At 60.0% G+C, this 13,115-nt stretch overlaps 1 protein-coding gene across 7 annotated transcripts in view; it reads left to right on the top strand.

Annotated features, from left to right (window-relative positions):
- The first annotated feature begins 1,643 nt into the window (after positions 1-1,643).
- MACROD1 (mono-ADP ribosylhydrolase 1) overlaps positions 1,644-13,115 on the top strand; it is a 132,519-nt gene continuing 121,047 nt past the window's right edge. For 2 of the 7 annotated variants that reach the window (XM_080641893.1, XM_080641890.1), the window contains exons 1-3: positions 1,826-2,214; positions 11,986-12,087; positions 12,705-12,821. In XM_080641893.1, coding sequence (XP_080498019.1) covers positions 1,944-2,214; positions 11,986-12,087; positions 12,705-12,821 — 490 coding nt within the window. In that variant the 5' untranslated portion in view covers positions 1,826-1,943. Of the gene's footprint in view, positions 2,215-11,985; positions 12,088-12,704; positions 12,822-13,115 lie in introns of all 7 variants that reach the window. The other 5 variants (XM_080641892.1, XM_080641895.1, XM_080641896.1 and 2 more) reach the window with 5 other exon arrangements.

The following is a 13,115-nucleotide window of genomic DNA, read 5'->3' on the forward strand; positions in this document are numbered from 1 at the left end:
GTGGCAGGTGGAGCGGTGACCTTGGGCATGGAGGCCTGAGTACCACATCCTGAACTCATCTCACTGACCTTTCCGGGAGAGGGCACAGGCCTTGCAGGTGGTCCTGGAATGTTGGAGGCCCTTGGACCTTCCTTCCTGGCCCCTGACTTTTTTTTAAAAAATTAATTAATTAGCCCTAACCGGTTTGGCTCAGTGGATAGAGCGTCGGCCTGCGGACTGAATGGTCCCAGGTTTCGATTCCGGTCAAGGGCTTGTGGGCACATCCCCAGTAGGGAGTGTGCAGGAGGCAGCTGATCAATGTTTCTCTCTCTTTGATGTTTCTAACTCTCTATCTCTCTCCCTCTCTGCAAAAAAATCAATTAAAAAATATATTTTTGAAAAATAATTAATTTAAATCCTCACCTGAGGATATTTTTTCCATTGATTTTTAGAGAGAGTGGAAAACAGAGAGAAATATCGATGTGAGAGAAACACATCGATTGGTTGCCTCCTGCATGCGCCCTGATGGGAATCAAACCCGGGACTCTTCAATCCGCAGGCTGACTCTCTGTCCACTGAGCCACGCAGGCCCCTGACTTTTGATCTCCCCTCTCTGCCCTCACTCCCAAGGCCAATCACTGCCCTCCTCCCGCTGGCGTGTGTGCCAATGATCCTCTTTAAAAAAAAAAAATTATTGATTTTACAGAGAGGAAGGAAGATAGAGTTAGAAACATTAATGAGAAACATCGATCAGCTGTCTCCTGCACGCCCCCTACTGGGATGTGGCCGCAACCAAAGTACATGCCCTTGACCGGAATTGAACCTGGGACCCTTCAGTCCGCAGCCGACGCTCAGTCCTCTGAGCCAAACCGGTCAGGGCCTGATCCTCTTTTGAGCATGGCGCCCGCAGCCCTGTCCAGGTCACTGCCACACTCGGCGCCAGAGGCCTAAGCATTGGGGCAGGTCTGCAACTGGCCGGACCTGCATGCTGTGTTTATAATTAAAACCTCAAGAGGTTGCAAGGGGCCAGCGTACCCCAGGGGGGCAAAGCTGGAACTGGTTATAAAAATATTCTCGACTATATTTACCAAATAGTATTAGTAGTATAGAAAGACATAAAAGTATGTAAAATTCCGTCTTTATAGTCTTTGTAAAATACTAGGAAACATGTATATATTTTTTAAATCAGCCCAATTCTTCTTCAGAAAACGTCACTTGGACCTCAAGTTTTCCACCTTCAAATCCCACTCTGTCCCCCTGCCTCCCGGGCTGCTCTAGATTCCGTCCCAGCCGCTCATCTGCCCGCCCGGGACCGAGAGGAGGCGGCACACCTGCTAGGGAAAGTCGCCGAACCGGAACCGGACGTACCTGTTCACGTCACTTGTCACCTCCCCAAGGGCAGCCCGACCGGGGCTCCCGGAGACTGGGTGCGGGATGGGATGCGGGGAGGGACCCAGTGACCCGCGGGGAGACCAGCCGGGGCCCTTGGCAGCAAATCGTTCCGCATGGCGGGGGCCGTGGCTGGCTCTCAGAGTTCGGGCAGAGTCGAGCCGGAGCCGCGTGGAGGGCGGAGGGCGGAGGGCGGGAGTCTCCACGGACCAGGAAGCTGGCCTCCGCCGAGCCAGCCCCGAGGGAGGGGCCGGGCGGCCGCGCGACCGTCCCCAGAGCCTCATTGAGGACGGGAAGGGGGTGCAGCGCCGCGCGAAGCCGGGCGCCGGGGTGGGCGGGGTCTGGCGGGCGCGCACGTGTGTGTACGAGTGCGGGCCCTCTCCCGCGGCCGGGACTACAAGTTCCAGGGTGCTCAGCGGTGCATCGGCTTTTTCCTGGCCGCGCGGCCCGCGGGCTTGGAGCAGGTCGCCGCGGGCTGGCAGCGACACCCGGTTCCGGAGTAAATAAGGGGGAGTCTCCCCTGAGCACCGTAATCGGAGTCCCAGTGGGCGGGGAGCCGCGCGCGCCGCCCGCTCATGTCTCTGCAGAGCCGAGTGTCCGGCCGCCTGGCTCAGCTGCGCGCAGCGGGGCAGCTCTTCCGCGCCCCGCGCCCCTGGCCAGGCACCTCCGTGGGGGCCACGCGGACCCGCAGCAGTGCCTACGGCCCCCGCGCGCGGACCCCAGCGGGAGTTGGGGCTTGGGGGGCGGCGGCGGTGGGGCGGAGAGCTGGGGTGCGCACTTGGGCACCCCTGGCCATGGCGGCGAAGGTGGACCTGAACACCTCCACCGACTGGAAGGAGGCAAAATGTAAGTGTAAGCAGGAGGGGACGAGGGCGAGGGCCGCCCCACGTGGGCTTCCGCGGCTGGACAGCACCCCACCAGCAGGCTCTTCCTGCTGAGACCGGTGGAAGTTGAGGCCCCCTATACCCTGGTCAGGACTCTCCCGTTCACAGCCACGCCTCCTCCCCCCCCCCCCCCCGCATTCCCAGCCCCACAAACCAGTTCACCCCAGACCGGGGGTCCAGGTCCCCTGTCAGGAGCGGTGTGAAAAAGGTGGCCTTACCCCACTGGAATGGGTCACAGGGCACCCCCCTCTGGGGGTCATCCAGGACCTACCACCTTGCTCCGTTGTGCAGGAGGGAAACTGAGGCCCAGTACTTGAGCGGAGTAGCCCAAGGTCACTTGGGAGTTGGTGGCAGAGCTGACCTCAGGTTCCCCAACTCCCAGTGTTTTGCATAGTATGGCTCCTCAGGTGGCGGCGTTTTAGGCACAGTGGCAAGGACCGGGCTGAGGGGATAGCTCTCTGGCTGGTGTCCCACCTGATGGGATCAGATAACCCCAAGGAGTGGCTTCCCTGGGCAGGCCTGTCCCCCCTCCACCTCCTCCCCTGCTAGGCCTGCCTCTCTGGGCACGTGGTCTGGTGCCCTTTCGCCCTCATCACTGGCCTCATGCCACTTGTTAACAGTCCCTGCCCCACTCCTGGGGGACACAGGGCTGAGCGACTGGGGAGCAGGGCAGAGATGGGGCATTGTGTCTGTGAGAACAGTGACATCACCCCCACAGGACGGGCAGGAGTCCCAGAGCTGGACTCTGTCCCCAGCCCCCTGGCGCACAGAGCCAGGAAGGGAGGCAGCCTGACCTGCAGAGCCCCAAATAGCCCAGATTGCCAGTCCCAGCTGCCCCTGCCCTTCAGGGTCTGCTCCCTGGGCCCTTGTGGCCGTTCCCGCTGGATCCCCTTTCGAAAGGGCAGGGAAAGCAGCTCATTGGCTGCGCCCGCCTGTGGAGGGGCTTTGGCCAATGAGGCCGAGAAGGCAGGCCTTGGGCGGCCTCGGTTGGGGGTATAGGGAGGGCGTCCTCTTCGGATTGGAGGTAGAGTTTAAGATGATGTACCCACCTCCTGAGTCGCTTGGCCTGCGCCCGGGTCTTAAAGCGCCCGCAGAAAGCATTTGACTTTGCTCCCTGCGCACGAGGAGTGCTTATCAAGCCCTCAGCGCTGGCCCCAGAACACCCATTAGGGCAGGGAGCAGGGCTGGAAAAGTCCCCCAGCAGGGGACAGCAGAGACACCCCCAGCAGGGGGACTGTCCCACGGGGAGCCTGGCTTCTCCTCTGTCAGGGGACGGTAACCCAGGACGGTAGGAAAGAGCTAGGGCGGCCAGGGCCCCGGGCACCAGGCTCAGATCGGCCTCCATTTTTAGGATTCAGCTCCCTATCGCCGCCCATTCCTTGGTGCCCCTGAAAACTTCCAGATCTCTTGAAGCTGACAGGCTAGGCAGGGGTGGGCAAACTTTTTGACTCGAGGGCCACAATGGGTTCTTAAACTGGACCGGAGGGCCGGAACAAAAGCCTGGATGGAGTGTTTGTGTGAACTAATATAAATTCAAAGTAAAGGAGCGGAGGGGAGACCAAGAGAACCGGATAGAACAGCCGGATCCGGCCCGCGGGCCGTTGTTTGCCCACGGCTGGCCGCTAGGGGTTCCCGGGCTTCTGCGGCGTCTCTGTCCGCTGCTGGGATGGCCACTCATTCAGTCAGTCCACTTTTATTGAGTGCTTTCTATGTGCAGTGCTGTTTGGTGCTGGGGATTGAGCCACGAGTGAGACAGGGAAGGGCCCTGTCCTCACGAGCTTCTACTTTAGGGGGAGGAAACTGCGTAGAGAATTTGGTCATCCAATGGGACAATGCCAGGTAAAGGTCAGAAACTATGGCAGATGGGGCTGCCTGAGCTCCAGTGTCCTGTCAGGGGCGTGTGAGGAGGGTGGTCTGGTCCCAGGTACCCCAGCACCAGGTGTCAAGCCCCCAGCAGGCACAGAGACCTCCATATGTTTTAGTTATCTATTACTGCGTAACCAATAAGTGGCTTCAACAGCAAGCATCTCGCTCTCTGATGGTCAGGGCGTGGGAGTGGCTTAGCTGGGTGGTTCTGGTCAGGGTTCTAGGTGGTCTGGGGACTTGCTTAGGCCCGGAGCGAGCCGTTCCGGGGTGGCTCACTCACATGACATGGCTGTCGGTTAGAGGCCTCAGTTCTTCACCGTGGGCCTCCCCAGGGCGGCTTGAGTGTCCCTACAACATGGCAGCCGGCTTCCCCCAGAGCAGGTGATCCAAGAGAGGGAGCGAGAGGAGACCCCGCCGGAAGCCACGGTGCCTTCTCGTGACCTCGTTTTCCAAGCCGAGCAGCAGGTCTTCTGCCTTATCCCAGGGCTTGGATCAAGTCATGGAGTCCAGCCCACATTCCAGGGAGCGGAATTAGGGCCCCCCCTTGGAAAGGGAAGAGGATCAAAGAATTAGGGGCATGTGTTTAAGACCACCACACTGGGGGTGCTGCCTCAGCTGGACCTGCTTCTGGTTGGGGTCCCAGCTTGGGTCCTTGAAGACCCCACACCTTTTCTGCGTTACATTCAGTTCACACCGGGGCAGAGCTGCAGTGACGTAGACCAAGTGGACAGACCTTCAGCGTACTGTCAGCGCCTGTGTACACGCATCCCGCCGGCCCCTCGGGCTGATCGATGGGTAGAACATTGCCATCACCCCAGAAGGTTCCTCTGAGACCCTCTCCTATCAATACCCTTTAAAGCTAGTTACTTCTAGCTGTTCATTTACTCTCTTCTTGGCCTTCATATGAACAGAGGCATACAGCCTGCCAGCGCCTTTCGCTGCATATCTGCGATGCGTCCTCATTGCTGGGTGTGGCGGCAGCTTGCTCCTTTCTGACGGCTGTGTGATATTCCGTGGTGTGGACGCACCACAGCTTGCGTCCCGTCCTCCTGTTGACGGGCATGTGGGTTGCCAGTGCTGGGAATAAAGCTGTGTTGAGTATTCACGGACATGTCTTGGATGGACATGAGCTCTCCCTTCTCTCGGGGACATACCTACACAGGCCTCCACATGGCCGTCTGTGCCTGAGATGATCCTCCCTTAAAGACTGGTGCACAGCCCTGGGCAGTGTGGCTCAGCTGGTTGGGCATCGTCCTGTGCACCAAAAGGTTGCCGGTTTGATTCCCTGTCAGGGCACATGCCTGGGTTGTGGATCAATCCCCGGTAGCGGGCGTGCAGGAGGCAGCCAGTCAATGTTTTGCTCTCACATCAATGTTTCTCTCCTCCCATATTTTCTCTCTAAAAGTCAATAAACTATATATATATACATATATATATATATATATATATATATACACACATATATATATTTTTTATTTATTTATTTTTTTAAAAAAAAATATATTGATTTTTATTGATTTTTTTTACAGAGAGGAAGGGAGAGGGACAGAGAGTCAGAAACATCGATGAGAGAGAAACATCGACCAGCTGCCTCCTGCACACCCCCCACTGGGGATGTGCCTGCAACCAAGGTACATGCCCTTGACCGGAATCGAACCTGGGACCTTTCAGTCCTCAGGCCGACACTCTATCCACTGAGCCAAACCAGTCAGGGCTATATATTTTTTTGATAAAAGCAGTTGAAAAAGTCTGGTGCACAGTAACCAAACTCACGGGATACTGATGTATAGATCAGAAGGTTGATGTCTAGTTCAAGGTGGGGAATCTAGCAGGAGGTGTGGAAAGTCATGTGCCTGGACCTGGACGGGGCCTCCTCTCCCTGTGGGAAAGCCAGGTGGAAGCCAAATCGCAGTCTCAGTTCGCTCCGCAGCAGATGTTCGCTAACTGGGGAGCTGGTGGAATGATTTTGAAGGCCCGTCCCTCTGCCCTGGGCAGGCCAGGCAAGCTTCCCTCCCCCGGGCGCTTGTTCCGCGTTGCAGTCTGTGTGCAGTGTTACGTGCCCGCTCTGGGCCCAGTGAGTCCTCTGGACAGGTGGCCAGGTTCTGCCTCACTCCGGGGACCCCTTTTCTCTCCCTTCAAGGGAACTGCCCGCGCCAGGGCCCATTCTCCCTCTGGGTCAGTAAGGAGCATCGGGCTGGGTCTTCCTGAGGAGGAGACGTCAGTCTTTGGGGCGACCTCTGCAGGATCTGATGACATTGGCCAGGGTTGCTCTAATTTAACCCCCTCATCATCCCCTCAGGTGGAGCCTGTTCATCAGAAAATTGTAGAAACAGCTGTGCTGGGAGGCAGTGGGTGTGAAGGGACTCAAGGTCAGGCACTGAGGGCATCTGGGACTGTCACCACGGGAGGGCCCAGCCTCCAGGAGCGGGGCCCCCTGACCTGCAGTGGGGGCCGAGCTGTGTGCTGAGAGTACGGGCGCTGGTGACATCAGACCTGGGCCAGCCCAGCACCTGCTTCCAGGCTCCCTGAGCCTCAGTTTCCCATCTGTGAAATAGGACCAGCAACACCCGACTTACAGGTTTTGTAGGTTGTACCGGGATTACATCAAAACCATTTATACACAGCGGCCCACACAGTGCAGGGAGGATCCCCAGCGGCCCCCCGGGGCCTGTCTCCTCTCTGCTGTGTTCTGGCCATGGAGACGCGGAGCTTGAGTACCCCTGTCCCTGCCATGCGGTCAGATGCTGGGGCTTGACCCGCACGTCCTGAGTCATGTTTCCGCTCCCTGGGGGCTCAAGAAAGCACGCATGTTCCAGCCTGTGTGCGCTGGGTGGGGCGAGGGCTCGTTCCCACCCCTGTGGCGTTTCATCCAGAGTGGATGATTTATCTGATGCGACTGCTGAACGGGGAAATTCTCCGAGCACACCTGGGGACTGGGGGGCCTTCTCCCATCTGTCTTCTGAGGAAGTCGCCTTGGCACATCCCAGGTGCGGGGCAGGCAGAAAAGCACCGGGGACCCTCGTGCTCTTTGTCGCCGCTGCTCGTGTCCCGAGCTTTGACAAGACCCGCTCCTGGGGGACGGTGAGCCCAGGTGATTAATGGCCCTGCTGCCCCGTTCCCAGAGCCCGGCGTTATCAGCCCTGCCCACCTGGCCTTCTCCCGAAGAGGAGCCCCTCCGCGCCAGCCCGCCCTCCCCTCTCCGAACACCGGCTTGCACGGCGCCAGAAACACTTCTTAAAACACATCATTGAATTCCCGCTCGCCCACTGCACTTTATGGTTCTGGCGCAGCCTGCTTCCTCCAGCTCAGCTTCCGTGCCCGGGAGCTGCCGAAGCTTTGTCTGGGGTCAGGCCTCCCCATCAAAATTTACTGCAAACATCTTTTTACAACACCTGTCTCACTGAGCTGTGAAATACGCGCGCCTCTCCGAAACAGAAAGGAATTAAAACCTGTGCTGTTCATCTTCTATAAGAAAAATAAAACTCACTTGTGTTTGAAGTCTGCATCTGTCTTTCGGGCAAAAGGAGGTGGGAGAGGTTATAAACGTGAGGGGCCCGTGTCCGGCCGAGGCCCCGCTTCTCCCCGGGCACGTGAGGAGGGCCTGGGCGCCCTGGCGGGACGTGAGGGGGTGACCAGGGCACTGGGTGAGAATCGCTGCTGTCTTCTCCTTCCTCGGGAGTCAGAGACCAGTGTGACTATAGCTCCTCCGATCGGCCAGGCCGAGACCTGGGGTAGAGGACATGGTGCCCCCCATGCTGGCCTTGAGAGGTGCGTGCTTGGGGACCACAGACTGGAGGGACAGGCTGACATGTCCCCAAGGTTGGCACCCAGCGCTGGTGGCAGAGCTGGGAGCTCTGGTTGTCTTCCTCTGTCGTCTCTGAGAAGTGGGGGCGTCTTTTGGACTTTGCTGGAGAGGGGCTGTGCAGGCCATGGTCGCTCAGATGACGCCATGGGTACGGGGGGGGGGTGTGTGGGGGGGGGGACGGGGCAGGAGAGAGTGAGCGCTGGGCTGCATCCGGCCCAGGCCTGCCCGTGGTTGGGCAAGGCTTCTCCACTTTTCTGAAAGGCGGGTGCTGGCATCTGCCAGATGGTGTTGGCTAGGGGACCTGAGCCACCTCCGGGCACCCAGACTAGTTGCACGGGGTGCCTGGGGCCGCCCCGGCCAGAGGGCCTCAGCTCATGGGTTCTGTGGGCTCGGTCTGGCTCCCAGCTGCCCAGTCTCCATGTCACAGCAGATGCATCCACTCTGGCCCCGGGTGCAGCTGGCTGGGGGTCCCCGCACTTGGGCGGTGCCGGGGCCTCAGGGGGGATGTCTTTGGTCACAGTTGTGCAAGATGACAAATATGAGGACCCAAATAATTTAAAAAGCTCCTCTACTCACTGTGCTCCAAGTTGAAATAATCCCCCCAAATTGTGTCTCGTTTTGTTCTGCTCCTTTGAGTCTTCCCTGGCTCCAGGTAGGCATGCGTGCCCCCGAGGCGCAGGCTGCACATACGCTCACACGGCGTTTTCACCGCCAGCTCAGGCACAGCAGGCCGGGCTCCGGGAGGGCTGGCGTGGCCCTGATCTAGAGATGAGAAAACTGAGGCGCAGAGCGGCTGGGTGCCGCCCAGGAACGCGATGCCGGGAGTGGCGAGCGCAAGCCTGTGGGACGCGGGGCAGGAAGGAGAACCACAGCAGCGGCGGCCCGGCCAGCCTGCCCGGCCTCCCTCTGCCTCGTGTGGGAGCCTTTGTTTCCAGCTCAGCCTCTCCAGCTCCCTCTCCGTTTCTCCGTTTCTCCGCCCACAGGCTCCCTCCTGCCTCAGGGCTTTGGCACATGCTGTTCCCTCTGCCCGAAGGCTGTTCTCCTAGAAAACCTGCCCTCCCCCTCCAGGTCTCAGCTGGTTTGCTCATTGATTCAGCCCACGATGTTCACACGTGCCATGCACTGTGCCAGGTGGTGGGGATCCGGCGTAAACAGGACCGATCCAGTGTGGCCAAGGTCAAGTGAGAGGAGTAAAGTGTCATCAGGGAAGGGCTGCTCGGAGGGGGAGGGCAGGGAGGAGGACGGCCAGGCGGGGGCACAGCCGGCTCAAAGGCCCTGAGGCAGGGCACAGCCTGGCTGGTGGAGGAACGCAAAGGTGACCTGCTTGGCTGCCTGGCTGAGGGGGAGGGGGCAGAAGGAACGGTATGGGGCGGGTCGCACAGGAGGAGGTTAGGGAGAGGCAGGCCTGGCACTTGGCCATGGTCAGGACGCGGGGTTTGAAATGAGCTTGAAGCAGAGATGACTTCTGACATGTTCCTAAGCTCCCTGGGCTGCTGTGTGAGGAACCAATGATCGGATGGACACGGGGAGTCGCTGGGAGTTGGGGGCTTTGGAGGGCTCTAGGGCGTGATGATGGAGGTTTGGCCCCTGGCAGGGTGAGCAGAAGGTTCGGTTTCGGGGGGACGGTGGGGATAAGTCTGACAGCTCAGAAGATGCTGAGGGGCTGAAGGTGCGGCCTTGGAATCATGGGCAGAAAGAAGGGTTTTGAGTGCGTGGCATTGCTGCGAAGACCTAGGGCGGGTGTGGATGAAGGAGGAGGGAGAAGGAGACTGCGAAGGGGACCAGCGAGCCAGGCGGGTCCAGGAGAGGGGCTTCCTGATGGGGACGAAGGGGCTGGAGGTGCTGAGTAAACAAGGGAGGACAGGAAGGGCCACTGCACTGGGCCACGTGGCCCGTGGTGTCTCTGACCTTGGCCTCGAGGGAGAGGTGGGGCCTGCCCGTCCTGGGTTGGAGGAGCATGGGAGGGAGGAAGTGTAGACAATGGAGGAGGGGGGCAGAGAAATGAGGCCACGGAATGTGGGGTCCAGGGAGGGTTTTGTTTTAAAAGATGGAACAGCGGAGGGTGTGGAGGGGGAGCTGCCCGAGCTAGTCCTCTGGAAGGTGAGCGAGGTGGCTTGGCTGGGAGGAAGGACCTTCACGCCCAGTGACTGAAAGGGAGGACGACGTGTGTGTGGGGGGGTGGGGAGTGTGCGGGGGAGGGGGTGCTTGCTGCTTGGTGGGGGGAGGAGGCAGCATCTGATGGCTGGAGGACGAGTGGGGGAGGCTTGCGAGAGGGGAGATGGAAGAGAGGGCACCCACTTTGGAAGCAGCACCTGGGTGGGCTGAAAGACGGGCCGCCAGGGGGAGGTCAAGAGTTTATTTATTTATTTTTAAAATCTATTTTTATTGATTTCCTAGAGAGGAAGGGAGAGGAGAGGGCGAGACAGAAACATCAATGATGAGAGAGAACCATTGATCGGCCGCCTCCTGCACGCCCCACGTTGGGGATGGAGCCCACGCCCCTGAACATGCTGCTCCTGCCGGGGAGCCCCTTTCCGCCCTGGCCGCCTCCCACGCCTCTGGAGTCTCTCGGGTCCCCTGGGCTGGGGTCCGGTCCCCTGTGCACCCCCCGAGCGCCTTCCCCGCTCGCCTGGACGGCTTGCTGGTGCTGAGCCTGGTCGGCCTGCCTCCCGGGCCGGATTGTGGGTTCTCCAGGGCCAGGGCCACGTCTGCCTTGTTGGCTGTTGTATCCCCCGCACCACATTCAGGGCCTGCACTTCGTAGGTGTCTGTGGAAGGGTGGGGCGTGGCTGCCAGAAAGCGGGGTTCTGGTTTGAGCCACGGGTGCGATGAGCCTTTTATAATCGCCCCACCATAGCGCTGAGCCGGGCCACGACCTGGGGGCCTGCGTCCTTGAGGAGCCGAGGCTTGGAGGCACCTAGTGGCCTTGGCAGGAAGAGGGCACCCCCAGGGGCCAACCTGTCTCTTGAATACCTGCCCCTTGCAGCCATCTCCCCAGAAGGCTCGGGAGGCACCCCTTCCTCTCCCACCACTTCCTCTAAGGGCCCTCCCCCCTCTGCACACTTCCTGGTGCTTTCTGAGTCCCTTGTCTGTGCCCTTTGCTGGTTATTCCCCTCCCCTCTCCCCCATGGTCAGTGGGGATGGCTCCAGCTGGGGATTGTGTGGTCCAGGGCAGTGAGGCTGGGCTGAGCACCTGGGTACCATGTGGCCTCGGGCCAGCAGGGGGAGCTCACAAGCCACGAGCCTAGACCATGGCTCAGGAGAGCTGGCTGCTTCTGAGGGGTACTCTGAGCTCCCCTGCCTGGTGCACGCCGAAGGGAGGCCAGGCTCAGGGCCAAGGCCGCAGCGGGGGAGCTGGCCCGGGCGACCCAGCAGGCACCTGTCGGGGGGAAGCCCTCAGCCGGTGCTGGGGGGCTGCTGTAACAGGCAGCAGGCTGCTTGGCTCTGTGGCTCTTGGAGGAGGAGGGTTGTCTTGTCCTGAGCCTACACATAATGACGCTGATGATGTCTGTGGATCATGTAACTGATTGGTAATGTGACCCACTGCTGCTGTAACTGATTGATCATGTAACTGATTGATCACTTAATGGACTGATAATGTAATCGATGGATGATGTAACGGACTGATAATATAATTGATTCCTTGTCGCCCACCTGCTTGGCCTTAGCATGTGTAAACTTGAAATTATTCTGCAAGAGGCATCTTAATCCCCACTCTATACGTGAAGAGATTAGGGGCCTAGAGCTGTGGGCGCAGTGGGAAAGTGGCCGAGTTGGTTTCTGAACGCTGGTCTGTGGTGCTGGAGGGATGTCCTCGGCCTCCCAGGGCCTCAGTTTCCCCTCCTGAACAAAGAGGGCAGGGCGGGATGTTCCAGGAGCCTCCAGACTCGAACACCCAGGTGGAGCCTGTGGGAAGAATGGACTCCCAGGGCTGGTTTGCATCCTTGGATGCGGCGAGAGTCCCGAGAGACCCGTGGGGAGGTGGGGGAAGCCCCAGGTCTGCCACCCTCCCTGCCTGCCTTGACTGTCCTTCCTGCCCGCCCCACCCCGCCCCGCCCCGCAGCGTTTCTGAAGGGCCTGAGCGACAAGCAGCGGGAGGAGCATTACTTCTGCCAGGACTTCATCAGGCTGAAGAAGGTCCCCACCTGGAAGGAGACGGCGAAAGGTAGGCCTGCTGGGAGGCCCCGCTGGCCCGGGCGGGTGGCCCCTTCAGACCACACCCTGGGAGAATCTTCCAGACGAGGCCACGGAGAGGGGCAGCAGCGTGTAGTGAGTGCTTGCTGTATGCAGGGCACGGTGCGTGCGTCACCTCATTGAAGGAGCAGCACAGCCTGAGGCGGGCTTGGCTTTTATCCCCATGACATTGTGAGGCGGCTGCGCCCTGACCCACCATCACCGGGCTGGGCTGTTGAGCCAGGATCTGTGGCTGGGGTGGAGTGGCCTGCCGGGTGTGTGCTGGTGAGCGCCCAGGCCCTGCACATTGTAGCCCTGGTAACGGGTAACCAGGGCAAGTCCCTTCACCCACCCAGGCCTCAGTTCCACATGTGTAAAATGGGGAGGGCGGGCCACCACTCTACCTGTGCACAACATTGCTATAAAGAGTCAAGACTGGATGTGTGCTGCACATAGTAGGCGCTTAGTCGTGTGGGCTGCCATCACCAGTGTTTTCAGTCCCCCAGGCCAGCTGCCTCTGGAGGCGGAGGGGCGCTGTCCGGGCGCCAGGCCTGTGGGCACTGGCGGGTCACTCTGCAGTGACCCACTCTCAGCCTCTGCTTGCTCCAGGGTTGACTGTGAAGGTGGAAGAGCCCAAGTACAAAAAGGACAAGCATCTCAACGAGAAGATCTCCCTGTTCCGCGGTGACATCACCAAGCTGGAGGTGGACGCCATCGTCAACGCCGGTGAGTGGAGGCTGCTGGCTGGCCCGAGCCAGAGGCCTGGCTGCCTGGTCACCTTCGCTCTGGCCTGCCATGCCCGGCACGGGGGACCCCACCTGGCTCCAGCGAGGCTCGGGTGGCCGGAGGAGAGGGCCTGCTGGCGCCACGGGAGCCCGGAGTGTCGGCTGAGTGGACGCCTGTTCCCTTGAATCCCTGACCTCTGTGTCAGGGGCGCCTTGGCTGCGCTGCCTCACGGCTCAAGAGACCCATTAGCGGCCGGGAAGAGAGAGCCTGGCTGGAATCGCGCCGGGCTGCGGG

Source organism: Plecotus auritus (assembly GCF_963455305.1).
Source record: "Plecotus auritus genome assembly, chromosome: 9".
In the NCBI taxonomy this organism is placed as follows: domain Eukaryota; kingdom Metazoa; phylum Chordata; class Mammalia; order Chiroptera; family Vespertilionidae; genus Plecotus; species Plecotus auritus.